This window comes from Hippocampus guttulatus, chromosome 18 (genome assembly GCF_054856545.1).
Source record: "Hippocampus guttulatus isolate MCC_2025c chromosome 18, RoL_Hgut_1.0, whole genome shotgun sequence".
Classification (NCBI taxonomy): Eukaryota; Metazoa; Chordata; class Actinopteri; order Syngnathiformes; family Syngnathidae; genus Hippocampus; species Hippocampus guttulatus.
In genome coordinates this window covers 113,342-140,548 of record NC_141278.1, presented here as the reverse complement: position 1 = coordinate 140,548, position 27,207 = coordinate 113,342, and the positions used below count along the sequence as shown (strand labels likewise).

The 27,207-nt window shown below is 52.2% G+C and overlaps 3 protein-coding genes across 8 annotated transcripts; 2 read left to right on the top strand and 1 right to left on the bottom strand.

Annotated features, from left to right (window-relative positions):
* Positions 1-201: 201 nt before the first annotated feature.
* Positions 202-13,992, top strand: ubap2l (ubiquitin associated protein 2-like). 2 transcript variants are annotated; one of them, XM_086136478.1, is made up of 28 exons: positions 202-1,289; positions 1,979-2,056; positions 2,167-2,277; positions 2,859-3,030; positions 3,109-3,210; positions 3,283-3,328; positions 4,693-4,799; positions 4,906-4,965; positions 5,214-5,266; positions 5,370-5,455; positions 5,773-5,932; positions 5,999-6,197; positions 6,371-6,696; positions 6,919-7,091; positions 7,192-7,312; positions 7,447-7,486; positions 7,869-8,058; positions 8,135-8,201; positions 8,323-8,623; positions 8,889-8,977; positions 9,046-9,099; positions 9,180-9,261; positions 9,339-9,559; positions 9,649-9,748; positions 10,971-11,126; positions 11,824-11,891; positions 12,071-12,268; positions 12,350-13,992. In XM_086136478.1, the coding sequence occupies exons 1-28, from the start codon at positions 1,191-1,193 to the stop codon at positions 12,443-12,445; spliced, it is 3,555 nt and encodes a 1,184-aa protein (XP_085992604.1). In that variant the 5' UTR covers positions 202-1,190; the 3' UTR covers positions 12,446-13,992. The 2 variants fall into 2 exon arrangements, with proteins under 2 accessions (XP_085992604.1, XP_085992605.1); XM_086136479.1 differs by lacking the exon at positions 10,971-11,126.
* A 191-nt stretch (positions 13,993-14,183) lies between these two features.
* On the top strand, positions 14,184-18,335 carry hax1 (HCLS1 associated protein X-1). Of its 4 annotated transcripts, none has more exons than XM_086136331.1 (7): positions 14,184-14,372; positions 15,720-15,952; positions 16,028-16,197; positions 16,271-16,331; positions 16,677-16,813; positions 16,915-17,035; positions 18,070-18,335. In XM_086136331.1, the coding sequence occupies exons 1-7, from the start codon at positions 14,308-14,310 to the stop codon at positions 18,138-18,140; spliced, it is 858 nt and encodes a 285-aa protein (XP_085992457.1). In that variant the 5' UTR covers positions 14,184-14,307; the 3' UTR covers positions 18,141-18,335. The 4 variants fall into 4 exon arrangements, with proteins under 4 accessions (XP_085992457.1, XP_085992455.1, XP_085992456.1 ...); XM_086136329.1 differs by having other exon boundaries at positions 16,915-17,067; XM_086136330.1 differs by having other exon boundaries at positions 15,720-16,197.
* Positions 18,336-19,107: 772 nt separating this feature from the next.
* znf687b (zinc finger protein 687b) lies at positions 19,108-26,967 on the bottom strand. Of its 2 annotated transcripts, none has more exons than XM_086136325.1 (10): positions 26,909-26,967; positions 23,568-25,748; positions 23,211-23,479; positions 22,956-23,140; positions 22,714-22,890; positions 22,484-22,646; positions 21,940-22,254; positions 21,761-21,861; positions 21,401-21,488; positions 19,108-21,092 (listed from the first exon to the last, which is right to left on the bottom strand). In XM_086136325.1, exons 2-10 carry the CDS (start codon positions 25,732-25,734, stop codon positions 20,499-20,501), a joined length of 4,059 nt encoding a protein of 1,352 aa, XP_085992451.1. In that variant the 5' UTR covers positions 25,735-25,748; positions 26,909-26,967; the 3' UTR covers positions 19,108-20,498. The 2 variants fall into 2 exon arrangements, with proteins under 2 accessions (XP_085992451.1, XP_085992452.1); XM_086136326.1 differs by having other exon boundaries at positions 23,571-25,748.
* Between the last annotated feature and the right edge of the window lie 240 nt (positions 26,968-27,207).

The window sequence follows — 27,207 nt, the reverse complement described above, 5'->3', positions numbered from 1 at the left end:
GGGAGGGGGGCAACTTTCGTGTGCTGAGTTTTTTCTCGTGGGGAAGTCGGGAGAGGACGATCGAGCTTGTTGTGTTCAAAATATAGCGTCTGGCACGGTCGAGAAGCTACACTTGTCGACCGGTATCTTGTCCAGACTGAAGCCGGGTTCCTGGTCAGTAGGGTGGCGTTTATTGTCATTTTAGGAGGGGGCAGGGGGGGGGGCGAACGGATGCCTTGTCTTTAAACACATATAATGCTGTTTTTTCCTCCCACGCAAAGAGTGCCCGACAATATTATGGCAGTGTGGTCTTTATATCGCTGCGAGGCTAACTAGTTAGCCTTTAGCCACGTCCAGTTAGTTTGTTCACCTAGCGTGGCTAAGTCGTTAGCATCTAACTAGTGGGGTGATTACGTTTTTCGGGGCTCGGTCAGGTTTCACAGGGAGACATAATTAATCGAATTCGGGTAGACGACTGGGTAGCTTTTACGCAAATAAGATGTGTATGTTTCGCATTGACTTGTTTGTCTGTAAGTAGACACTCGCGAGCTAACGTTAGCCCCGTGCTAAAAGTTAGCCTTGTCGCCATGAGGTGTAGTCGCTCGAGGCGGAAGCCCAGCAAGACTTCAAAGCTTGATGCTTTTCACCCCTCCCCCATTTATTCCACATTTGATCTCTCTTTTTTTCCATAAATAAATCGACTTGGTTGGTAAGGTGAACGGGCCTCGGCGTCAGGCTTGCTTGGTTGTTTTTGGTGTGTGTGTGTGTGTGTGTGTGTGTGTGTGTCAGTCCAAGCCGAGCTTTTTACGTAACGTGTGCGAGATTAAGCAGTCGTTTTCGATAACGAGGTTGGCAGCGCAACAAAAAGGCACAAATGTGATTGCCCCCTGACTGTCTTAGCTGTCCGCTTAAAGTGTGTTTGCTAATGCTTTTCGATTGTGATAACGGCTACTGCTTCACACAGTGCACCAGTGATGTGACTTTCATTTTTGGCAATGATGTTTTGACTTGTAAACAAAACGTTGCGCACTTGCTGTGTTGTACCTTGGAGCCTGATCTCATGTGTCTCTCACCTCTTGCCTTGCGTTTGTGTTGTGTTACTGGAAGTGTGTGATGAGGTCACTCAGATCTCTCTCTCTCTCTGTGTCTTGCTATTTCTTTCCTCAGGTGTGATTCCTTGTAAATAACTTGTTTGTTTGTATATACTGTAAATGATGACGTCCATGGGCGGAAACCGAGCCCGGGGCAGCTGGGAACAGACGCAGCAAGGCCAGACGCAGGGTCAGACACAGCACAAGCAAAGGCCTCAGGTACGCCCTCGTTCACGTCCGTTCAAGTCAAAGTGGAATGTCCAATGTTGACGCCACCCAGAAGTGGAAAAATACGCCTCAAGAGTCAAGAAGAAATTGAATTCCGTCCTCAAGTGAGGTTGTGAATGAACTTTGCCCTCAGACTGCCTTTTTCATGTCTATTCTACATATATATACACACAGCACCAATGCATTTTCTGGCTTCAGAAGTTCCATCAGAGGCTGAAGCCCCTTTCACACGCCGTGTAAAAGTTGGACTCCTTTCTGTGTGTTGCTGTTCTGTTTGAATACCAATATTTAAAAAAAAAAAACAACGAGGAGAAACTTGAACCAATAGTTTTCCACCTGCCCAAAGAGTGTCAGACTCTGGATCTCCTTCCCCATGAAAGCTGACATTTTCAGGCTATTTTTCTGTGTAACTGTTGTTTGTTAATGATAATAGCGCAGAATGAAGGGAGGAAGTCAACTTCAGAATTGTATGTAGTCTATGAGTCTGTTGCCCATTTCACACGACCCGGTAAAGCCTGTATTTGTTCTCTTTCTGTTCTGGCCTGGTAATTTTCCACTTTCTGAGGGTTGGTTATTTTAATGAGAAGTAATACTGTTGTTGTTGTTTTTCTTCCCCTCAGAGATTGTTGTTGTCATCCAAAGCTCAATGTGATGAATGTGCTTGTGTCCTCTGGCAACAGGCCACCGCAGAGCAGATCCGACTTGCGCAGATGATTTCAGACCACAGCGATGCAGACTTTGAAGAGAAGGTCAAACAGGTGAGAAGCGTTTTCTTCTGTCCGTTTTTGATGGTTGCGTCTTGGCTTTTTCAAGATGCCCCTTTTGTCAATAAGAGTCGGGGAAATGAAACGCCGTTTTGGTTTTCTAGCTGATTGACATCACGGGCAAGGACCAGGATGAGTCTATGATCGCGTTGCACGACTGCAACGGTGACATCAACAGAGCCATCAATGTGCTTCTGGAGGGCAGCCCAGACACTGTGAGTCTTTTTGTCTGAACTCTTCTTCTTTTAGCAGCGTTTCTTTTTATGTGGCTCAGTTTTTACTTTGCGTGAAGCTGTGGTTGCCTTCAAGTGCTCTACAAATAAAGTTGAGTCTTGTATGGTGAGGAAAACTCTAAATCCGCCGATGTCCGGTTTGGGCGTATTTTCTGTCGCCGGTCCCTCTCTCTGGAATGAGCTCCCACCGAACATTGGGCAAGCCTCCTCAAAACTCACTCGTGTTCTTTGGCATTCGACTCCGCATGACTTGGATTTGTTCTTGGTTTTACTGTTTGGTGCTTTCTCCCGTCTTTATTACTGATTTGTTTTACTGTTTATCGTATATGTTCAATTGCTCCATGTACATCACTTTGTATGCAGCGATGGCTGTTTGAAAGTGCTCCAGAACTGACTTCTTGACTTGAGTAGTATCAGAGACCCAATATCCTTTTTCTGTCTTTGTTTTTTTTTTTTGGGGGGGGGGGGCAAAGGTTCTTCCTGCTGTCTCCTGGTTGTATTCATTTTGTGGGATGTCTGTGTAATTTTGTTGTTGTTGGGGTTTTTTTTCTCTCAAATGTCAGGACTCGTGGGAGATGGTGGGGAAGAAGAAAGGTATGTCGTGCCAGAAGGAGCCCAACCAGCCGGAGATTGGAGAGGACGGGAAAGAGAACAGGGAGAAAGCGGAGAAGGAAGCGGCGCGTCGGCGAGGGGGAGCTCCTCGCAGGGCCCGCGCCGCAATAAGAGGGCGAGAGTGTACGCCCGTTGACGTGATTGCGCTTTCGTTTGGGACTCGTTGTTCCCCGTTGACTGATTCCTCCTCTTTCACTCCAGTTCGCGGTCAAGAGAACGGCTTGGACGGAGGCAAGGCAGCAGTGATGGGTAGGGGCGCGGAGCGAGGCCGCAGGGGGCGCGGACGAGGAAGAGGAACGCTCGGTGAGTTGTCGTGACTCGAATCGCGTTTCATGTGAACAATCTCAAGTTTTACTTTGGCTTCCCTCCCCCCAGGAGCGGCGGGGCGGCGAGGAGGCCGATTCTCAGCGCAGGGCATGGGGTAAGAAGAGAACACCTGAATATCCTTAGACAACCAGAGATGGTGGTTGGGGGGAGGGGGGGGCGCTTGCGTTCCACTGTTGCCATGGTCACAGGAGACTAGTACCCTGGATCTTTTGCTTAGTGTTAATCCACTGCAGAGGTGGACGTGGTTCAGCCTGCGGAACGAAACGGCGTAGGCCCATTTCTCTTCAGAGTTGTGTGCGTCTGCGACAGTTTCTCATTTCAAAACAGAAATGATCAGACCGTTTATCTTGTGCAGTTAATGGCAGCATACACACACTCAGCTCAGCTCAACTTAACTCAACACACGCGCGCAAAAAAGAAAAAAGAAAAAAAAGACTCCCCAGTCGTCCTTGAACGCTTCCGAGGAAATAACTTGATGTGGTTATTTAGGTTCTCCACCATCTGTGACTCCTCCGGCATTCCCCTCAAATAAGCCCACAACTCCCAACCTGATGCTTCCTCCTGTATCGCCAGGGCTCTACACGAACATTAGCACAGGTAGCATCGGCGCACCCAACTTTTTTTCTTGGTGGCACCGGCACACAATTTGGGCGGGGCCTTTTTTGGTACGGGGTGACCATTTTTGCTGATTAGAAGTTGTCTTACTAGGCGTAGCGTTGTTTAGTATGAAGTAAAGATTGACTATTTGTAAGCTACTTCATTGTGACACCAAGTTTGTCTGCACCGAGCAGCGAGTCCTTGATTTTGGATCATTTCTTTCTCCCTATTTTTCCAAATGTCGTCCTTATCATGAGTCAATATTCAGTTGAGCTTTTAAACTGTAAGCCTTCAGAGGAGCATTCGAGCATGCGCTCGGAGTAGTGCAACAGGATTCAATTCTCGAGCCCCGACTACAGGCATCAAAATCAGGGATGAGAGCCGGCCCCAAGTCTCCACGCCAATAGATTGAGCCGGAGACGTTCTCCGATCGACTCGGCGGATGTCGCTTTCTTCCATAGCAAAATACAGTTGAGTTGTTCCTGAATATTGACCTTGACTCTTTTTCACACACACGAGCCGTTCCTGTCTTCAGACGGACGCAAGGAAGGAAGCGAAGCCTCTTGTGGCGTGGTTTTAGGAGTGCCTCCTGGAGTTGACTGTAATTTCCTCACCATCGCACACGCGCGCGCGCACGCGTGTGTGTCAAATAGAGTGAAAGACCGGATGTGACATGAAGGAGACTGGCCAAGCGCGCGCCGTTTCATTTTGGCTCCATCAGGCTTTCTGCCGACTTGCGCGCTCCCCGTTCCCACGTTTGATTGATGGTCAAAGCCACGCAAGCATGCAGTCGGTGCTCTGGGCGCCACCGAATCGGCCAATGATCCGTTCTTCAATTGTATGTCGTTCCCCCTCTCCCAGAACCTTCAATCCCGCCGACTACACCGAACCGAGTCAGACCGATGAAAACTACGGCGGAGGAAGCACCTGGAACATCACCGGTGGCACGGAGACGGAAGAAGGAGCTCGTGAGTACATTGAGAAAACACTTGTTTGAGATGTTGCTCACGGGATCTTTTTGGTGTCGGTGCATCTTGATGCGGGGATGCCAGTGACGACTCTTTTTCTTTCCAGGGTTGGAATACTCTCCGGGAGAAGGGATGACTTACCCGCCCAAGTTTGACACCGCACCCGGTAAACCTTCAATGCACAATTCCGTGTACAGCGCGACCCCCGTTTGGTTCCAGATGCGTCCGCAGTAGGTGAAAACGGGCAGCATCGAGAGCTTTATTTACTGCACATCAATCACCTTTGATGTTGCCTGACAGAGATGGGTTGGCTCAAAATGTTACCCATGAACTGCGCTCTAGTGAGGGAGCTTGATCGAGCGACTTCTTGTGCCTGTCCCCGGTGCTGAAGAGAGATTTATGCCCCACTCTCAGGTGCCTGGAGGACACCCGCAGAAGAATGGGGCACTGAGGACTGGAATGAGGATGTGAGTACTTCACTCATTGTTTTGTAATCTTTCCAAGGAACTCCATTGTTGTGTCACCATCCAGAAATAACGTGTCTCCCATTTTTCTTTTCATACCCGGCAGTTGTCCGAGACCAAGATATTCACCGCCTCCAGCGTGGCAACCGTTCCGCCGCCACAGGAGAACGTCACCATCACCAAAGGACAGAGGTGGGACAAAAGCCCCCACCCCCTTTCAATGGCATGTCAAAGCCATCACTTTCTCTTCCTTTTCCAAAGGAAGCTTATTTTGTAGAAATGGTACCGACCCAGAATGGGGGAGTGAGGGCCTTGGTAGAATTGGCAAATGTTTCCCTTTTGAGGTCATTTCAGAGCTTTTAACAGATGTGCTCCAAATCACAATTCTGGTTGCGCGTCATCAGCACAAAGGGGTGAAAAGTTGTCATTTCACTCGGCATGGACAAAATGACTATGGCAGGATACCTCGTGGTCATTGACGTAACGTTCCAATTTCATCTCCTCCGGAGGATTGACCTGGCGGTGCTCTTGGGGAAGACTCCCCCGTCGTCCTCGTCTGAACCGGAAGCCCAACCCCAACCCGTAGAGGCCGCGCAGCCCCCCTCCTTGCCCCAGTCGCTGGTTTTCAGCAACTCCAAGCAAGCACCCCCCGTCTCCCAGCACAGCATGGTGAGTGGCAATGTCGACTGAATCCTCTGGCCGCGGGGGACGACTGATGCACTGTCGCGGCGGCAGGTCAGCATGCTGAACAAGAGTTTCGGAGAGGTAGCGGAGCAGAAAGGCGGGACCGGCGGTACCACCGGCTCCCAGTTCCTGGAGCAGTATAAAACCGCCCAGGCGCTGGCTCAGCTGGCCGCGCAGCATTCCCAAACTGGGGTCTCCAATGCCAACCCCCCATCCTGGGACAGCGGCGCCAACTCTCGGGCACAGTATGGTGAGCCGACACGAGACGTAGCCCAGACCGGAATCCTTTTTGAATATTCTTCATAGTTGGTTAGCGGCACTTTGACCGAGTTGGTTCACCTTCCGGCTGTGATGTTCAGGGTTGGAATCCGCGGCAGTTTTTCTGTCTGGAGTTCACGTATGCGTTTTTATTTTCCCGTGCAGATATGAAGACTCGGCCGGAGTCGGCCATCCACGCGGCCTTTGCGAAGCGCCCGCCCTTCCAGGCCCCCGCCGCCGCCGCGTCGTCCATGTTGGAAGTTTTCCTGCCTCCTTCCGCCTCCTCCTCCGCTCCCACCTTGCCGCTGCAAACGACGTCCTCGCCGCACGCCGTCCCGCCGCCCGCCTCCTCCCTTCCCAAGATGGCGTCCGTCACGTTGTTGGGTCAGCAGGTTTCCCCGAGTTCCTCCAACGCGCAAGGCTCTAGTCCGCTGCCTCTGCAACAGCACAAACTCAGGCCGCAGAAGAAGAGGACCTCCATTGCAACAAAGGTAGACGTAGATGCTTGGTGCAAGTTTCAAAATGGACCGCATTTCCTCAAATAGCGGCCTCCATTACACAGGGGGGAGCGGGGGGGTGTCTTTGGTTTTTACCGTGGAATATGAATTCTATTTTAAGACCAAAGCACCCCACCCCACCTTCCCCCTTCTAAAACGTGTTCAACACACTCCTCTCGAGGAGCGCATCTCGTCCAACTTTTCATCTTTGTTCAGATTCCGGCAATGGCGGTGGAAATGCCCGGCTCGGCAGACGTCTCCGGGCTAAACCTACAGTTCGGAGCGCTGCAGTTCGGCTCGGAGCCGACGCCGCCCGAGTACGAATCGGCCTCCTCCGACGCGGCGCCGGTCAACCCGATGCAGAACAGTCTCTACTCGGCCCCCAACAGGTTGGTATGTAGGAACCGCAAGGTAGTCGAGGTTATTCCAGCCAGCGCCTCCTTGCGTTGCGTCAAGTGAGATGAGTTAACGCGAGCTGTCGATCTGCAGTGAGTCAACTCCGGCTCTTTCCAACTCCAGCCAGATGGACGTGTACGAGCAGAGAGCATCTCAGACGCGACGTTACCCCCCCTCCGTCTCCTCCTCCCCGCAGAAGGACACGCAGCCCAAGGTAGGCCTCGGAACACCCGGGCCGGATGTTCGGATGCTCCGAGTAGTCGAGGTGCATTTCCAAGCGCTTTTTGACTTGCCAACATCCCGTTGCCAAAGAAACCAGTGAGCTCGCCTTGATTGTTGCTTTTACAGAATGGCTTCGGTTCACTGCAAGCGGCGCAATCTGCGGAAGGCAAGTCTCTTGATTCTCATTGTATTGTGTGAGCAAAATATCTTGCTCATGACTTGCTGACCCCTAGCGGGCGTACTTTTTTCACCTTGGATTTATTTTGGACTTTATTTATTTGTGTCTCGTTTGTTTCTTTTTCATTTCTGGAGCTATTCTGGTCGATTGTAGTTTGCCATATCTCTGTTTATCCGCTCGTTTACTCTCTTTTTGTTCCCCCGTTTTGTGGATGCCATTGCTTAATGCCTGTCTGGTTTTTATATTTGGCTGTCATTTGTTTTGCTTTCTCATTTTCTTTTTTTAATTTTCATTTGGTCTTTCATTTCAATTCTTCATTCATCGTGTTCTTTTCATTGATTCTTGACTCGGTTATCGATCTCCTTCCTAGCTGCAGCGGGTTCTGCGGTCGCGGTCAAGCCCACGTCGGACACGCCGGCGGTCGCCAGCGCGGGCGCCCTGACGGACGGCGGCTCCGGTCCGGCCTCCCCGCTGACGGCATCCAATCGGGCACCGCTCGGCGCCCCGGGGCGGGCCGACGAGCTGCCGCCGAGCGCCGTCCCGCCTCCTCAGCACAATAGGTGGCGACGCAAATTGATTCCCCCTTCGTAAGTGGACCGCGGCTGTCGGCGCTTAAACTGCAGCGTCTCGTTCCAGTGCCCTCTCGTCACAGCAGAACAGCCTCGCTTCATCTTCAGGTCGAACATCCAACTCCAGCTTGCCGGTAAACACCCCGTTTTACGCACGGCCATCTTTGAAGGATGATGGTCTGTGTCAGATTTCCTACGGCGGCGTATATACACAGACACGCGCGCATCGGTCACAACCGCCTCTTTCCTCCACAGCACCCCAACATAGACGGTGACTCCAGCCTCCACTCTTCCTCCTCCTTCCCTTCTGTCTCAGCCGTGTCTTCGTCGGTCCCGCCCTCCTCGGCCACCGGGGCGCAGGTGTCCCTGGGGGCTGCGGTCTCCGCCCCGTCTGGCCTCGGCTCCGTCGGCAACATGCCCATGGGCATCAGTGCGGCTTCTATGGGCGTGCAGGGCGTGGCCTCGTCCCCCGCCGCCGTCTCCATTTCTGGGGCGGCCTCCGCCGCTCCCTCCTCAGTGACTTCTTTGTCATCGCGCAGCTCTGCGGCACCCTCAGGTCTGGCATACAGCAGCCTAGCTACACCCCCCCCCCCCCCAACATGTTGAACTTATTCATACGTACATTAAAAAGGTTTTAATATTACTTGGAGCATAAAACTTGCACAAAGCAAAAAAGAATAAGATGTGAACGAACGTTTTCCTATCCGAATCTTGACGGCAGTTGTGACTTTACTGATCGGAGACGACAGCGGATTCTTCCATATGGGCCGCTGCCAGAAGCATGACGGCTTATTACTTGTGTATGTCGCTGTCAAATCTAGGGAAAGCGCCTCCAAATTTGCCCCCGGGAGTGCCTCCTCTGCTACCCAATCCATACATCATGGCCCCGGGACTACTGCATCCCTATCCGGTGAGTTCCGTGCGTAAGCGCAATGCAACGTGTGCGCGATGTGTAATAACGAGACACGGCGGCGTCAGACTCAGGTGTACGGCTACGACGACCTGCAGATGCTGCAGACAAGAATACCGTTGGTAAGTTGGAATTGTTTCCACGCGAGCCGTGATCCGCCGCGCCGTCGTCATAATCTCGCTCCCTTTGTCTGCCTTTCCAGGATTATTACAGCATTCCCTTTGCAACCCCAACAACGGCACTGACCGGCAGAGAGGCTGGCTTGACAAACAACCCCTACTCCGGTGAGACTTCCTCCCGAACACATTTCTATCAACTGAACGATTCGAAGGATTTCTTTCCGCCGTCGGCCTCTCTCAAGGTGACTTATCCAAGTTCGGTCGCGGCGACGCGTCCTCGCCGGCCCCCGCCACCACGCTGGCACAGAATCAGCAGCAGAACCAGACGCAGACGCACCACTCGACCCAGCAGCCCTTCCTCAACCCGGCGCTACCGCCCGGTTACAGCTACACGAGCCTGCCCTACTACACCGGCATGCCGGGCCTGCCCAACACCTTCCAGTACGGCCCCGCCGTGTTCCCGGTGAGGATGGGACACTCGAACGCAGCAAACCTCCTGTTTTCCTTTCGGGGTTATAAGGAGGGAGGGATTTTATTTTTGCCTCCTTGCAGGTGGCTCCTACCTCGTCAAAGCAGCACGGAGTGAATGTCGGCGCGTCGGCCGCACCCTTCCAACAGGCCGGTGGCTACGGTTCCCATGGATACAGCACCGGTGAGCCATCGTGAGCGGAGACCGCAGGTCTCGCCACGAATGACGTGACGTGCGGCCGATGGCCGCGAGGTCACGGTTGTCGCCCCAAATTGACTAAGAACAATATTTTTTGATGGCGCGCTTGAATCTGCGCACGCGGTGGACCGGAATGGAACACTGACGTCAACGTTCTAAAAGCTGTTTTGTGCCGCCGTTATTGGCCTCGACTGCGGGCGGATGTGACTGCTCTTTGAAGGAGACGTTTTTTGATGTGGAAGCTTGGCTTAGGCATCCTCATCTTCCATCGCTTGTTGATGCATTGGCCCACTGCATATTTGTGGTCCGACATTCGCATATGGGGGGAGGGGTGGAGAATCTTGTCCATTTCTTGGTTTTGTGCTCAATTCTGACTTTGCCGCCCTCTGGTGGATTTTTCCGTGCAACTCGCTGCCGGTGTTTTTCAACTGCATTTGAGATGTTCTGTCTGATTGCAGCGCCTTGAATGCACCTGGCACACTGTCAAAAGCAAAAGTGTTTGTATCTCCTCTCCCAATGGATGTTAGGTCAGCCCGTAGAGGCTCGCTCATGCTGTTGATGAGCCTGTGACGGGGGAGCTTATTTGTGGTGACAAATTTAATGATTGACTGCAGTGGGTTCTATAACACGAATTCATGATTGTGTACGTGCTAGATGAACGGAGTTGATTCTTTCTGGTTCTCTGTGTTTTAAGTGCTTACCTGCCATCTTTTGGCAGAGATGATGAACTTTGATCATTTCGAATAGTTTCCCATCCATCCATTGTCTGGGGGGGGGGGGGGGGGCCTGCAAACTCCACACAGGAGGGCGAAAGCCAGAATCGAAGCCTGCACCTGTGCACTGTCAGGCCGACGTGCTAACCAGTGGAGCGCCGGGTTTACAATTGGTGGTTGGGAATCATATGGTCTTCCAACCCTTACTTTTCCAACCAGCCGCGTCTTGAAATTCAACACTTAGAACGCTTCCCATGGAACAAGTTTTTGTGGTTGTTGTTTTTTTGTTGCCGCTCCTGCTGCTTCCTGCCGTTATGCCAGCTTACTTTCCACCTTCCCACACGCGCAACCTGCCTGCTTTCTCCCCCCCTTCACCCCTCCCTCACATAGCACTTTCAAACCAGAGAGTTTGCAAATGCCGCGTGAGGCAGGTCGACTTCCCGCCTGGTGCGTCTAACGCTGTGGGCTGCGGCTGTGTCTCTCGACTGTTGCAGGCTATGAGGATGTGGGCCAGGCTTCAGGGAGTGGGGATTTCTGTAAGGGCGGATACGGCAATGCCGTGGCCGCCGCCGCCGCTGCCGCTGCCGCCGCCGCCGCCGCCGCTGCCGCCCAAAACAAACCGGCCAGCTCTGTCAGCGGGCCCGGAGTTGGTGAGTGCCACCCCGTGCCAGGTAGCAAAAATGCCCACGTCACCACGACCCCATCCGAGCGCCACCCCACTTTTGCTCCCATTTCTTTGCCTCATTGCTGCGTGAAGAGTATGACGCAACCTTTGTGTACTTTGGTTGAAATTTCACAACGAACCTCAAATGCACTCTAATCTTGACAACTTAATTCGACCTTCGCAAAGCTATAGGATGCGCTTCGGACGTTCAAATGTGATGGTTTGCCAGGCAGTCCATGGAGCTAATACTTGCCTTAAAAAAAAAAAAAGTCTGTTTTCCCCAAATATTCTTTATTTTGACCTTGGCCTCTGTTGCGGGAATTTTAATTTCCTCTTCTTTGCTGATCACGTCAACAATGACTCCTTTCAATGTTCACTCGGGTGACGTCTCACCAGATTTTAAAGTTGAATTGTGAATTGGCGGGCCCGTTTTCCGAGCCGCACGCCAGTTGACCCTGTTCTGCATCTGTGTGGCGATACAGGGGGTCGGTGTGTGCCACAGCGAACCCCAAACGCAGCAGCAAACGCCACACACGACAGTCGGAACTTGAAATGTCTGCTGGCAGTGGTGTGCTGCCACACGGCGCGCTGGTGTCGCTGAATTGCTCCCCGGTCATTTGCTCTGTCAGGTGCCGTTTTGGGTTCTGGTTTTGCAATGTTGAAGTTGTCCTTTTCTTCTCTAGGAGTGTCCGTGACCTCGAGCAATACCGGGGTACCTGACATTTCAGGCTCAGTTTACACCAAGACTCAGGCAAGTACAGGACTCTGTTTGGCAATTATTTGATGGACCCCCAAGCTGCGACTCGTGGGCCACCCCCTGAAAATTGTGAACTGCTGTTTCTTTAGGGTCCGTGTAGTGTAAGTCATGCAATGTGTTGACGTCTCCCCCCCCCCCCCCCCCCCCCACACACACACACACACCACCACCAGCAGTCATTTGAGAAGCAGGGTTTCCACGCCGGCACTCCCACGGCATCTTTCAGCCTCCCTTCCGCGCTGGCCAGCGGCGGCCCCATCAACGCCCCGGCCGCAGCGGGCTACGCCCCGGCCCCCTTCATGCACATCTTGGCGCCGCACCAGCAGCCCCACTCCCAAATCCTACACCACCACCTACAGCAGGACGCACAGGCGAGACTCTCTGCTTTCTCTTTTTCTCCTTTCTTTTCTCTCCTCCCACATCTCTCAACCTTTCTGTCCGTGTGTTCACAGAGCGGTAGTGGCCAGCGCAATCAAACTGCGTCCATTCAGCAGAAGTCTCAGATCAACAAGTCTGCATACAACAGCTACAACTGGGGGGCCAACTAACGTCCACCGGCGGAGCCGTGGACTCCCACCGACCACCTCACTCGCTCACAGAAGCTGTGAATGAGGGAGGGAAGAAGGAAGGGAGTGGTCAGGGCTCATCTCCTGAAAACCAAGATCATGGCGAAGGTTTCCTCCTGCTGAGTTTTCCCCCTGATCTTCCTTCTCCGCGTCCTCCTCCTCCTCCTTTTCATCCCTTTGCAAGGATGTCCTGGGTTGAAAATGGGAGGGGCTAAATGATTATGAAAAAACATGAAATGACTTAAGTGTTTGGGGAAATTGTATTGTGTTAAGTTCAGCATCCTTTTCCTTGGATAACAGAAAAATGGTTTCCTAAAACGAATGAGTGTTTCCCCGTATGGTTCTTTTGTGTTCTTGTCCCCCCCCCCTTTCTTTCTTACTAATTGAGAGGAATGAAGTAATGATGGATGGTGGCGATGGAGGGGTGGGAGGGCTGCTTTTCTATTCCACCCCCCCTGCACAAAATATTCATTTACTTGATTGCTGTTTGGTTTCTCCGCCAACCCCCTATTTTATGTCGTTTTTAAGTTGGAAGAAACAATTCTCTGAATTTGGTAGAGTTGTGAAGTTTATTTTTTACTAAATATAGATAGATAGATATAAATATATAAGTCATCTGGCTTGGAGTGAGGACGTTTATCGTGCGATTGCGTGCATGATTGTGCACAAAGACATGTCGGGGGATAGGTTGTTGACTGTGCTTTATTTTTTTGCCAAGCACAGACTTTTCATAGTGTATAAAACACATGTACAGTAACTGTTACCGTATGAATATGTTGTGTCACAAGTTATTAAAGGATTCTTCCCAAGGCCAATCTGCACCCCAATCTGCCTCAATGATACAGTAATTTCTTCCGTTTGGGAGACCTCTCCATGCGCCACCACCCCTCCCCTGAACATTTTAAAGAAAACCTTACAGCAGGGGTGTCAAACTCATTTTTGTCGCGGGCCACATTTTAGTTACCGTTTCCCTCAGAGGGCCGTTTTGACTGAAACCAGATCAAGAAGTCAAGAATAACTGTTGATTCAACTCTTGTTTAAGTTACCATCACGAAAGGTTTGGTAACAAGAACATGCTTAGAATATCTCTCTTATTTATTACATGTGAGAATTAAAAGTTTTGATAGACATTGTAGAAAGCATCATGGAACTTGACATGTTTGATCTGCTTTCGCGGGCCACCTAAAATGATATGGCGGTCCAGATCTGGCCCCCGGGCCTTGAGTTTGACACCTGTGCCTTACAGCATCCAATACTGATGAATTGTACTTTTTTTTTTTTTTGGGTCGGTGATTTTTCTTTTTGTACTGTGCATTTTAAAAAAACATGTAAATGAAAAACTTGTCTTGTACATATAAACAAAAGTACTGTAGTGCCTGTTTGTTCGCTTCACTCCCGCGCCGCTTCCTTGCAGATATTAAAGCGTTTTGTTCGATTTTTTTTATTTTATTTTGTAAAATATATAAATAATAAACAAGGAAAAAGACATTTTCATCATATTTGGGGATGTGAATGTCTTGAGGAATCCATATTGTTGTTTCCTTTGTTCTACACATGGTAACTTAAGTACAGTTGAAAAACTCTGCGTTTATTCTGACTATTTTTAAATTTCTCTTTTGAGATTCAAGTTGGTAATAAAAAAAAAAACTACGTTTCACATTGCGATTTGACTGCCACCATATCGGTTAAAACTACTTTACGGTAATTACGTCATCAAAAGACGGCGCTTTACGACACCGGGCAAACCAACTGGTGTCTTTAATCGGCATACTTTTTTTTATTTTTTTACCGTCAGTACGTTATGGTAATGTCAGAAGTTATTTTTTTTACCTAACTACTCCCAAATGAGCGTTTTTGATTTATTTCGCGGCTTCTTCGGAGTGCCAGGCGGTCATTTTCGTGGCCGAAGGTGAGTTGGCAAGAAGCTAAAGTGCCAGCTGCTACGTAGCGAACATTCAGCTCACTAGCACAAATTGTTGAAAATGCGTCTTTTTTTCATGTCTACACAAAGCTTTGGTATTCCACGTTATGTTTAACCTAGCGAATTTATCTTTTACTCGGCCGTGTATTATTGCTAGGAATGTGGTTTCAGCATATTTCCGTGTTCGATATTTTCTGCCGGTTAACACAACATACGGTGGGGCAAATAAGTATTTAGTCAACCACCAATTGTTCAAGTTCTCCTACTTGAAAAGATTAGAGAGGCCTGTAATTGTCAACATGGGTAAAGCTCAACCATGAGAGAGAATGTGTGTGTGTGGGGAGGGGGCAACTCAGAAAATTACACTGTTTGGTTTTTAAAGAATTTATTTGCAAATTAGAGTGGAAAATAAGTATTTGGTCAGCTACAAAGAAGCAAGATTTCTGGCTGTCAAAGAGGTCTAAGTTCTTCTAATGAGGTCTAACGAGGCTCCACTCGTTACCTGTATTAACGGCCCCTGTTTTAACTCATTATTGGTGTAAAAGACGCCTGTCTACGACCTCAGTCAATCACACTCCAAACTCCACTATGGCTAAGACCAAAGAGCTGTCGAAGGACACCAGAGACAAAATTGTAGGAGATCTGCATGGAGGAATGGGCCAAAATACCAGCAACGGTGTGTGAAAAGCTTGTGAAGAGTTACAGAAAGCCTTTGGCCTCCGTTATTGCCAACACAGGGTACATAACAAAGTATTGAGATGAACTTTTGCTTTTGACCAAATACTTATTTTCCACCATGATTTGCAAATCAATTCTTTAAAAATCAAACAATGTAATTTTCTGAGGCCCCCCCCCCCCCCACACACACACACACATTCTGTCTCTCACGGTTGAGCTTTCCCCATGTTGACAATTCCAGGCCTCTCTAATCTTTTCAAGTAGGAGAACTTGCACAATCGGTGGTTGACTAAATACTTCTTTGCCCCGCTGTATTTCAATACTCAGTGGCGGCATACTTTGTGAGCTAACTCGCGTTGTATTTTCTCTAAGTGGCGTTTGTCACACAGTCAATGTCAACGGAGCACACCGTGGTCCAGTGAACCCCCGTTCTAAAATGGACATCCTCGCGCCCGTTGCGAATTTAGCTTTTCGTCTCTTTGTTGGAGAGCAGCAAGTTGAGTGGACAAAGAACTGGAACGTTGACTCGTTATCGGAGAAGGGAAAATGTTGTTCACTTGTAACGGTTGAAGCGCATTTTCGGCTCATTCCTCAATTCCAGCAGAAAGCGGAATATCCCCAACTATTTTGATTTTGAGTGCTAATCCAACTCAATAGGGACCCCTTCTTTGACGCCATGACCCGCGATGAGGACGACGATGACGAAGACGACGGCTTCGACTATGACAGCTTCCGGGGGGATGGGCGGGACCCCTTTGACAGTGCCTGGAAATTTGACTTCAGCTTCAGTCCCGATGGGATGAGAATCCAAGAACCTCCTCTGTTTGGCCACATCCTCCGAGAGATGGAGGAGATTTTTTCCCAGCTGGGTCGATGGGACTCGCGTTCCGGTAGCGCTGCCGTTTTCAGGATCGCAAATGGGAACGAGTTTGAATTGCGACGGTGCCAATCATCATTCCCTGTAGGTATTCCTCGCATCGCGCCACCGCCACGTCAGGAGGGAAGAGGCGGAGCCGGCGGGAACCCCCTGAGAGACTTTATGCTCAAATCTCCCGGCGGTGACGACCGAGGGAGAAATGATCACCGTCCTTCCTACGAGCCGCCACCATTTCCAGGCTCCGCCCCTTTTTCGAAAGTAAACGAGAAGTCCTTTCCGGCGTTGGTCGGTGATTTTATTGCACTCTGTCAGCTACTCTTTTTGTATTCAGTTCAATGATGACCGGAGACGGTGGCTGCAGGAAATTCCAGTTGAGCGCAAAGAAGACAGAGGTGGGTAACTCTTAGTCATACCTTGTCTTACCTGTGTGCGTGCGCCGGAGTGAGAGTGACGAGCCAAAACGTTGAGGCATCGGCAAGCTTAGGAGACTGGGGGAAAATTGGATTGGAGAAATCAGTAAATCGGCCGTTCTGCAAACGCCTGGATTTCCTTTGCAATGCGATATGCGATTGCAGTATTGGCATTGACCCAAGTGATTTATGACAATCTCCATCGCAAATGTGGCTACTTCATCAGCCAACCGCCTAGAGCGACGCTAGTGCGAGAAGCTCGCGCGGCCGGCCGCCTTCATCTTCACTCATCAAACGCCACAAATGGACGCGCTTCATTTTTTCCAGACCTGGACTCTGCCGTGTCCTCCGGTGGTTTGGATCAGATTCTGACGCCGCCCGCCGACCAGGTGCCGAGTCAACGGCCTCCAAGCGGGTCCTTCTACCGGTCTGTGACCGTCACCAAAGTGCTTCAAAGTGATGGGGTGGGTAACAAGCGAACTCGTCGGCGGATGTGCCGACTTGACGCGTGGACATTTCGTATATCGGCGTTTGGCCGTTGATTTTGTTTTTGCCCGTTAACAAGACGCTGGAGGAGCGGCGCACGGTCAGGGATGGCCGAGGCAATGAGGAGACCACCGTGACCCGCTCGGGAGGACGCGGCGGTCGAGACGGACCGCATCGTCGGACCGGACCCGCCCGACCGGGTCTGTACGCACGCAGACGCGCAACGTGCCCAGTAGGGTGAATCCTTGCTATTTGCGGGGCTTGGGGAGCGACACCCTCTGGCAATATCAAAAGTCATGAAATAAGAAATTGCCCTGCCCGCAAATATTGATATTTGTTCCCTCACTTTAGCAATTTCATCGATTTGCTCCCTTGAAGTCATCGAGATTTTAAAGCGATCCCTTTTTATGTTTTTGTACGGTATACAAGCCTAAATTTAGAGTTGCGTGCCTGTAGTGTAGTACCACCACCATCTTGGGCCGCGCTGAATTTGAATTGTACTAAAGAGCAAGAAGAAGAGGCAGAGAGGTTCCCCTACTGAGCCTACAGAGTAGAGGGAAATTGCACCGTGTTCGACATCCCACTGTGTGAAAGTAACATTTGTTTGAAGGTTTATGATCACCGCAAACTTGATGCCAATTTACCTTTGCTCGTCAATACGACGTTTCGTATTGTACGTTGGCTTTCGGAGAACTGACTTCCGTGAGTGGAAGCGATACGCTTTTGCTGATCGTTTGCTTGGTCAAACGTAGCATGTTTAGTTCTCCACTTTTGACGAAACATCGACCGTGACAAACGGCTTGAAGCGAGCACGTCGCGCCTCTTTTGGGGGGGCAAAAGGAACGTGTAATAACTTTGGGTCCCTCTCCAGCATAGGTGTCAAAGTCAGGTCCCCGAGGGCCGCCGTCCCGCGTGTTTTCCGCGTCTCCCTGTTGCAACGCACCCGATTCAAATGATCAGATCGTCAGCAAGCTCTGCGCAAGCCTGACATTGAACCTGCTCATTTGAATCGGGTGCGTTGCAACAGGGAGACGTGGGAAAACGTGCGGGACCCGAGTTTGACACCTATGCTCGACGGCGTGGACTTTGACCTGTCGATTGTGCGCGCGTGTCCGGAAAGTATTCTCCTCCACAAACGGTAGTCGACTGTAATTATTTTCTGCAGAAGTGTTCACTGTGGAGTGTACTGCACCGTATGGGCCCCGTGCTTATTCGGCGCCCGCTCTCATTTCAGGTTCTTCATTTTCAGACATGCGGGACGACGACGGCGACTTCTTTTCAAAGCTCTTCGGAGGCTCTCAATGACTTGTTTATAATACACCTGCGGTTTGTTTATGTTGTGGACTTGTTCGCCGCACGCTGACGCCGCAAGGTGAGATCGTATTGCGGAATCATCCCCGATTGTTGCGACGTATTTCTTTTTCTACCGGCCTCTGGTGGCGGGTGCGTAAAAATAAATGACGTCGATGTTGTTGGAACGCATAAAACATTGGGATTGTGCGGCTTCGTCTTGAGATTTTTGATTTGTTTTTAGCAAGCGGGATCGAATGCTCGTGCTGTAGGTTAGCCACTTCTCTGCTTTAGACACCGAGAGCGAGGTGGGTTTGAACAAGCCGGTGAGAGGAGCGGCGTCGGAGTGCTACCGTAGCAGGTGAGGATCCCCCGCCCCTCTCTTGTGCTTGCTTGGACAGGAAGGTCACATACAGGATACAGAGTTAGAGCGGTTTGATCCCAAAATAAGATCATTCTTCACACATGCCTATTTTTTTTAAGTCAAGGTGATGTCCCGTGTACTTAAATGGATACCCGTAGAAAATGTATTTTCTCAACTTCACCGAATACGTACGTCGGGACGGCCGTACCTTATGCCTTTTAATGGCAAATCATTTGAATTGCTTTGTCTGTTACTATATGACGCTGGTAGAAATGAATGAACGCATTTCTCAAAAGTGATTTTCCGCCCAATAAAATAAGACGTTTTTGTAAATGTGAAAAATATTTTAAATGACTAATATAAAGTAATTTGCAAATAGAATTCATAGAAAGTAATACTGATATTAAATGAGAAAAAATCTCAGTCGCAAATGTCAAAACATTCAAATGCGGCGGCCAGCGGGGTGCTTGCGTAGCTTTCTGTGATGAAATGCTCGGAGAAATTATTTCAAAGCTGCGTAAGTTTAAAAAAAAAAAAAAAAGGGGGGAAATCACCAGTCATGTCAGAAGCCGATGCCTTCTCTCCTTTTCGTCCGATGTTGACAATAAGATCCAAATCGAAGTCTCTTTGACATTTATTTGAAAACTGCACAAAAGTGAATGTATGGCATTTCCAGCAAGCAGACCACAACCATGGGGAAAAAACATGAACCTTCCACTATTATCCGTCTATATAAATATGATATGACACATACAGTATATAAAAAGATAAAAACAAGACTGAAATGTTTTTTTTTCTTCTTCCAAGTGTTATAAAAGAAATGTATCGATACACATTGACTTCCTCCTAGTAGGGTGTTTGTTTAATACTTGGAATAAAAAGGAACGGTACAGTACAAATACTACACGTATTCACATTATCGTAAGTTTTTTTCTTGTAGTGTAATTATGTATTTACAGAACAAAAAGCACATACTACCCACTTGTTCCTCCTCTTCTTCTACCGTCTTAATGAACAGCAACATCACAAATGATCATGGCCAGCTCGCAGCAGTGTTCGATAAATAATAAATATGACGAGTACAAATCCAAGTTCCAGGGAGGTCAGTAGAATGGCGGCCGTGTTTCGCTCAAAGGGGAGGATGTCCAGGCATGCAACAAGAGTGGGATCGTTCAAACATTCGAGAGCAGTGGTTCTTACAACTGGGCTCTGCAAAATAAGTTTCAAAAAAGAACGATTTTTTTTTTTTTTTTAATATATCTAATTCCGGCTCCGGCCTCCCAGTGTGGAGTTTGCACGTTTTCCCCGGGCCTGCGTGGCTTTCCTCCCACGTTCCAAAAACATGCTTGGCAGGCTGATTGAAGACTCCAAATTGTCCCGCGGTGGGCGTGAGTGTGAGCGCGGATGGTCGTTCATCTCTGCGTGCCCTGCGATTGGCTAACAGCCGGTTCAGGGTGCCCCCCCGCCTCCTGCCCGAATGGTTTCTGGTATATTTACAGTTGACGGGAAAAGGAAATTGGGGGATGCCGACGTCAGTCACTTGCGTTTTTCCACTGTTCACAACAGGACTCGATCGCTATATCCCGCGAATGCCGGTGTTTTGTTTGTAAACATTTGTTTTTGATATAAAGTTATCCCCTGCTTATTTTGTGTTTCGATTATTTCGTCGCCATTTGTCGAAAAACCTAACCGGGTGCTGTCTTTTAGAATATAACGGTATTGCTTCGGCGCCATCATATAGCATCTTGGGGACTAGTATGTTGAAATGTGAGTATTAATGTCATTCAGACTCTCTCATAGGAAAGTAGTGCTTTGCTGCCATCTTATGGATTTGAAGTTAATTGCTTAGAAGCGCCTTCCCATTGAACGGGTCATGAGAATTGAAATCGTTCGAATGGCATTCAGGGCTACATGTGGTATTGACGCTTAGTTGCCATTAGGATTTGACAACCCTCCCCTAGACGCAAAATGTTTTGAGAACCCTTGTTCAAGACCGGCCCGGTCGTGTCCTACTGGGGCTTGTCGGTCTTGTGCGCGGTGAGGAAGGCCATGCCGTGGGTCCGGAAGTGGGTGTTGAGATCCGACGCCTTGTCGAAGCGGCGCCCGCACACCCTGCAGATCAGGTTGCCGTCACCTTCCTCGCCCGGAGCCTGAGGCGAGGCGCCGCCGGCGCGGGGCGAGCCGTCCGGGGATGCCCGTCCCGCGCCGCGGTCTACGTCGCCCTGGGCGTCCCGCACGCGGTGGGCGATGAAGCGGTGCCGGCCCAGCGAGCCGGCCGACGCGAAGCACACGCCGCACCGCGGGCACTGGAAGGAGGCGGTGTCGGCGCGGTGCCGCGGGATGTGGCGCTGGAACTCGGCGCCGTCCTCCGTGGAGAAGCCGCACGGCACGCAGCGGAGCGCGCCGCCGCTCTCCTCCTCCGGCTGGGCCGAGGCCCGGGTTCTCTTGGCGGGGCCCGCGCCCCCTTCCTCGCCGTCCTCCGGGGGGTCGTCTTCCTCGTCCGCCGGCCTGCCGCCGGGAGCCGCCCCCTCGCCGTCTTGCTCCGAGGAGCTGCCGGGACCTTCTGCGCCCGTGGCGGCACGCTTCCGGGTCATCGGGACTGCCTGAGGAACCCGGAGGGTTCCGAAAAGGTGAGCGATCGCACTTGGACTCAACTGGCTGACAAGTGACTTTGTGCTTTGGGTGCGCAACACCGCACGCCGTTATTTTCTCTTTGTCATACACGCCAGCTTTACGAATGCCGGATGTTGACTTTTTATAAGAGGAGTCGCCGCCTATTGCAGTGCGTGATGCTTTTGTTGTCGTTTGTTTTTCAGCCACGCGTGGAGCGGGAAAAGCAAACCGGTCCCGAGACTCGTACCAACTCGGGAGCAAGTGACCAACCGCGAGAAGCGAGGGAATAGCCGCTCACCTGTCCTTCGGTGCCTCTGTGCTTGAGCCGGATGTGTTTGTCCAGCAGGAAGCGGCTGCCAAAGGTGCGTTTACCCTCCGTGCAATACCTGCCGCGATATTTCCGAACAATCAGGACTGGTTTTACAGTTGTCAAAACACCAAACGGAAAAAAAAAAAAAGAGAAACATTTTACATACAGGTGTACGATGTCGTGACATTCCATATGATTCCAATCCCGCTTATTGAGTCGTTAATTTACTTAGTTATTTCAAACGCGCCCGTCGATCAAGTCCTTCAAAGTCATCTCATTAAGATAAGATAAGATAAGAAATTCTGATCGCCGCGCGCTCTGGTTGTCGTCACTTGCTGGCAAACTTACTGGCAATGGAAGACCCTTTTGTTGCCCTCGTGAATGACTCTCTCGTGACGTCTGAGGCTGGACGATGTGCTGAAGTTGCCCCCGCAAATGCGACAGGGGAACTGGGAGGGGGACATTTTGGAGTTAGGTCGATGTTAAAGACAAAAGGACGCGCCGCGCCGGCAGCCATTTCAAAGCACCTTTCCGTGCTCCAACTTGACGTGGCTGATGTAGTCGTCATTGTCGGCGAAGGTGCTCTGACACTGCGGGCACGTCCACTCGGCGGGGGCGCCGGGCGCGGCTCCCGCCGTCCCCGAGCCGGGCCCTTCGTAGTCTTCGTCCCCGTCGTCGTCGTCTTCCTCGTCCTCGTCGTCGTCCTCTTCCTCCTCGCGATCTCGCCCCCAGTCCTCGCCGTCGGAGTTGTCGGGCTTGGCCTTGGGACCGGTTGCGGGGACCGCGGCGGCGGGGGCGTCGGATGCGGCTTCCTGCTTTGCCGCGGGGCCTCTGTGCGCCGTCTGAAGGGCGGGATGAGCCTTCGGTTAGACAATGACAGCGTGGGGAGTACTCGGCATAGAACTGAAGGCAAGGCAAGGCAAGGCAGCATGAGGAGAAACCTGGGCAAGGCCGATCCAAGCGCCATCACGTTTGCCTTTGTCGACGCCGCCGCGCTCCTTACGGGAGGCAAAAGAGCGGGCGACGCCGAAGGCACCGAACGTAGGCCGCCGTATTGGTGAGGCGACTCACCTTGATGTGCTCCATCATGGAGCCTTTCTGCGCATACAGCTTGGTGCAGTCGGGACACTTGAAGACGTGCACCTTCTGCTTGGCCAGATGCGTGTCAAAGTGCATGTAGAGCAAGGGCTTTTGGGTGAAAACCGTGTCGCACATCACGCACTTGTAGATCATCCTGCCGAGAGACGACGCGATGAGAAGGGAGGCTGACCGAGAGGCGGAGGGAGCAAAGCGTCGCGTACTTGGCCTGGCCGCCGGTGAGCGCCGGGTGCTGCGCGCCCATGTGGCTTTGGGCGCTCGGGGCCGACTTGAAGGCCATGGGGCAGCTGGGGCATTTGTGGAAGACCTCGCAGTGGGCCGTCTGGATGTGAGACTTGATGGAGTTCAAGCCGCCGAACACCACCTGGCAGCTGGAGCACCTGCCACCGAGCCCGCGCCGCTCAGAACGCTCGGAAAATATGGCCCATCAAAGCCGGCGTTTTACCTGTAGCCGATGCGCCTGGCAAAGTGCAGGCAAGCCTCATCCAGGTGGGTCCGGAAGACGGCCTGCCGCGCCGCGCCCCCGCACTCGGGGCACACGTGAGGCGCCTTGTGCTTGTGGATCCTCTGGTGGGCGGATACGGCGCACGAGTTGGGCAGCATCATTGGCGGAGAGCACTGGGAGCACGTCTGGAACACGGGGAGAAATAGCAAGGCGACGTTCTTTGTCTTCATCCGCGCTCGCTTCGACGCTTCTCACCGAATTGGGCGAAGCTCTGATCTGCTGGAAGTGCGCGACCAGCGCCGCCTTGCCCGAGAACTGCGTCTGGCACTCGGGACACTTGTAGTTGTTGTACTGCAGGTTGTCGGCCTTCTTGCAGGGCAGCGGCATCAGCGCCTGAGGGCCCTGAGCGGGTCGGCGCACCTGTCGCAGCGGAGCGGAGCCGGGCGCCGCCGCTCCGTCCTTCATCGGGCCGGAGCCGGCGGCGGACGAAGAGGCGGTAGAGGGGGATGAGGAGGAAAGCACGCCTGGGGGGGGAAAGTTCAGGAGTTAAAGGGGAGGTTCCCGTTGAGCCGAAGGAGAATTTGCGGTACGCGGTCGCCTTTTTGCGCTTACTACCGACGGGCGTGACGTCCTGCTGGCCGATCATCTGCTCCACGGTGACGGGCCTCATGACCAGGTGCGAGCACTGCATGACCAGGCCTCGCTCCTTGTGTTCGCGGGCGTGCAGCAGGAGGCTGCACTTGTTGAAGAAGGCCAGCCGCTTGGCGCAGTGGTTGCACGTCACCTCGATGCGCAGGGAGCGCCGGTCGTAGTGGCGGGCCAGGCTTCGCTCCAAAGCAAAGGCGTCGCCGCACTCCAGGCAGCGGTAGCCCGACGCCGGCAGCGGGAGCCCCCACTCCGCGGGCGGCGCCGCCGACAGGTCGGGTTTGTAGCTGGGCAGCAGGTTCTTGCTGTTGAGAATCTTGTTAAAAGCCTCCACCAGGCTGGACTGGCTACGGGAGATGACGGCGCCCGCGCTGTTCACGATGGACGCCGGCTTATTTGCCTGGGGGGCGACGCCGACGCCGTTGGGCGAAGCCTTCGCCGCCGTCCGCGCGCCCATCCCGGAGAACTTGGGCGACGCGGGAGTGGCGGGCAGAGCGGCGGATTTGGTGACGTTGACGGCGGTGACGGAAACCTTGGCCTTGTCGGAGGCGGCCATCTTGTTCTGTACTTTGGTGGCGGCGGCGAGCATGACGCTGCTGGCGGCGAGCGCCGACACCGGCGAGGCGTCGAAGGCGCTCGCGTGCTGCTGGTCAGCCTTCGGCGCTTTGCTCGCCAACACCCTGCGCTCACTGCCCCCTTTCGGGTCGGGACCTTTGCCTCCGGCGGCGCCCTTCGGGGCCACCCTCGTCACCGTTCTGGTGATGCCGCCCGTGGACGTCTTGATTGTCTTGATGCGCACTTTGAGAGGCCGCGACGGAGCCCCCGGGGCGGCCACTAAGAAACCCTCGGGGAGGACGCCTTTCGGCTTGCCCTCGTCCGCCTCGGTCTTTTCCTCGACGGCGTTTTCTGCCTTGTCGGCGTTCCCGTCGACCGTCTTGTCCGTCCCGTTCCCCAGCTCCATCTCCTCCTCCTCCTCCTTGGGCTCCCTCAGCTCAGAAGAAGGCGGCGCGGGGGCCGCGGCCGGGCCGCAACACCTCTTGGTGGACGCCGCCTGAGCGGTCGACTTGGGCGCCTCCGGTTCGGGGCTCTCTGGCGAGTCTCTCTCCTCGATAACGTGCTCCGGGTGCTTCTCTTCCAGCCGAGGGGTCTCGTTCCCAGCGGGGACCGACTCGGGGGTCGGAGACGCCCCCTGGGGGGTGTACCCTGGCTTTGGGTGAGGCGGAGTGGATGACGCAGGCTGGGTTACATCCTTGTAACGACGGTTCATCGGAGTGGAAAGCGGCGAGTCGGGATTCTCCTGAATCACCAGCGGACTGTCTAAATCTGCATCTGAATCCTCCTCCTCCTCCTCCTCCTCCATTTGTTGCTGTTGATAGTCTGCCATTTTGGGGGCGCCGTTAAAATGCTTGACGTGTGACGAAAGGGCGGCGGGTGGGGCGGGAAGAGGCTTTGCGGCCGGGAAGTAAGCCGGGGCCAGTCCTGCGGAAGACCCGCAGGGTAGTGCCGCTTTGAGGGCGTCCGCTCTCTCCTGCCCCGCTTCCTGCTGCTGCTGCTGCTGCTGCAGAAGCTGCATCTTCCTCGCCCGGCCCACCGGATCTCCAGAACCGGGGCCCAGCAGAGGCTTCAGTCTGTTAAAAATGTTCCCCGCCTGCTTGGCGGACTTGACCGCGACCGCGCCCGGGCCCGACGTCTCCGCTGATGCTTTCGGGGCGTTCGGGGGCCACGGGGCGCCGTTGGACCGGCTGACGGAAAGCGCGGCAGGGACGCCGGACGCCCCGAAACCGTTGTGGTTGACAACATCGGGTTCCGCCATCCCGCCAAGATGAGGACCCGCATCCGCCCCTGCGATGAGATCAATGGCGTCTGGTTCTGCGTCTCCGTCTTCCTCGCCTGCCGTCATCTCGGCGCGCACTTTATTTTTTACAATCACGCTCACGATGGACGTGTCCGCCTGTGGGTCGGAGGGGCTGGGCGACCCCGCCGCGTTGTCGGTCTTCCCAAGAGGCGCCGCGGCGGGCCCATGAGGTCCCTCCACCTCATCCGGCGCGGACTGAATGGCCTCCTTGGCGTCGATGTCCGGAATGTCAAACGCTGCCAGCAGGTCATCAAAATCTGGGGTCTTCATGTCCCCCATTACGGGATGAACGCCTAGAAAAAGCAAAGCGACAGAGCCTTCATGCCGCAGTCGGCCACCTCCGTAATGACTGAAACCCGTGATGGCGTTGACCTCAAAAATCCTGGACTGATCGCCGGCCAATCGCGGGGCACCGACAAACGAGCGGCCATTCGATGAGCCTAACGTGCATTTTTTGAAGGACTGTGGGAGAAAGCCAGCGTGCCTGGGGAAACCCATACAAGTACGGGGAGGAGCTAAGAACGTAACGCAGGAAAGCCACGGAGCCCAAATTCGAACCCAGAACGTTTGACTGCTCGGCATCGACGCCGACCACAACATACCTTGTTCATGCCAATATGTATGCAGTCAAACGTCGGTTTTCGAACGTCTCGGTTCTCGACCAAAAATTTCGAGTTTTTTATGCCTCGGATGACAAACAAATTTTCGGTTCTTGACCAAACCGAGCGCACTCGAATGCACCATTTGACTCCTCTCGCCTTCCTTACACGAGGCCTCGTGTTGCTTTCCATTGTGAGCACACGTGTTCAGTAAACATTTTTATTTTAAAAAGAGCGGGGTTTCGGTTTTCGAACAGCCTTCTGGAACGGATTATTGACGAAAACCGAGGTTTGACTAATATATACGGTATATAATTTTTTTAATACAGCAATAAAATAAATAATGACGGCCGATGGGACAATTAGCAAGTGAAATAGTTTTTTATTTTTTTAATTTATTTATAATTCTTTTTTTAAACAAAAAGGCCATAGTGACATCGGTTAGCTTTAAGCAGCTAGCCCGTTAGCAGCCAAACCCTTCGGCGCATATTTCTCTACGAGTGGGAGGCAAAGGCGGCTTCTTTGTTAGTTTTAACACGAGTCGGACACCAAGGTAATTACGAACGAGGAGGGGCGTCCGAGCGCAGCCGTCTTGCGCAGCTGCGACATCGGCCCCTGATAGCTCGAACGACACCCCCGTTTCCCCGGCGGAGGACTGCTGGCTAGCTGGCCAGAGCGACGGAGAAGAAGGGGGTCACCGAGCTAACAGGCTAGCCTTCGCCATTTAGAGAGAAAGGATCACAACAACCAAGGGATGGAGTGACAGTCACTAGGAGCCGTCGACGATGACATAGCGTGGGATGGCCCGGGTAAGGATTCTCGAGTTCATAAATGAGGCGTTTTTGACTGTTTACCTGGATGTGCGATTTTTCCGACTATCCTTAGGTCGGGTTGCAGCTGAAAACGCAAACGCTTCCCGTCACGTGACCGCGGCTTTCCAATCAGGAATGTCAAAATGGACCGGACCGCATTGTTTGGATAAATGGAAAAGATATTTCCAAAATTTACAGAATCGCACTTACTTTATTACTGCGCACTGTACACACGTTTGAAATTTTAAAGTTATGAAATACAGCATGTGGAAAAACACGAGCAGAGTTGAAAACGTTTATTTTAATCTAAAATTCGATTCATTATTCCATTCTTTTGAAGT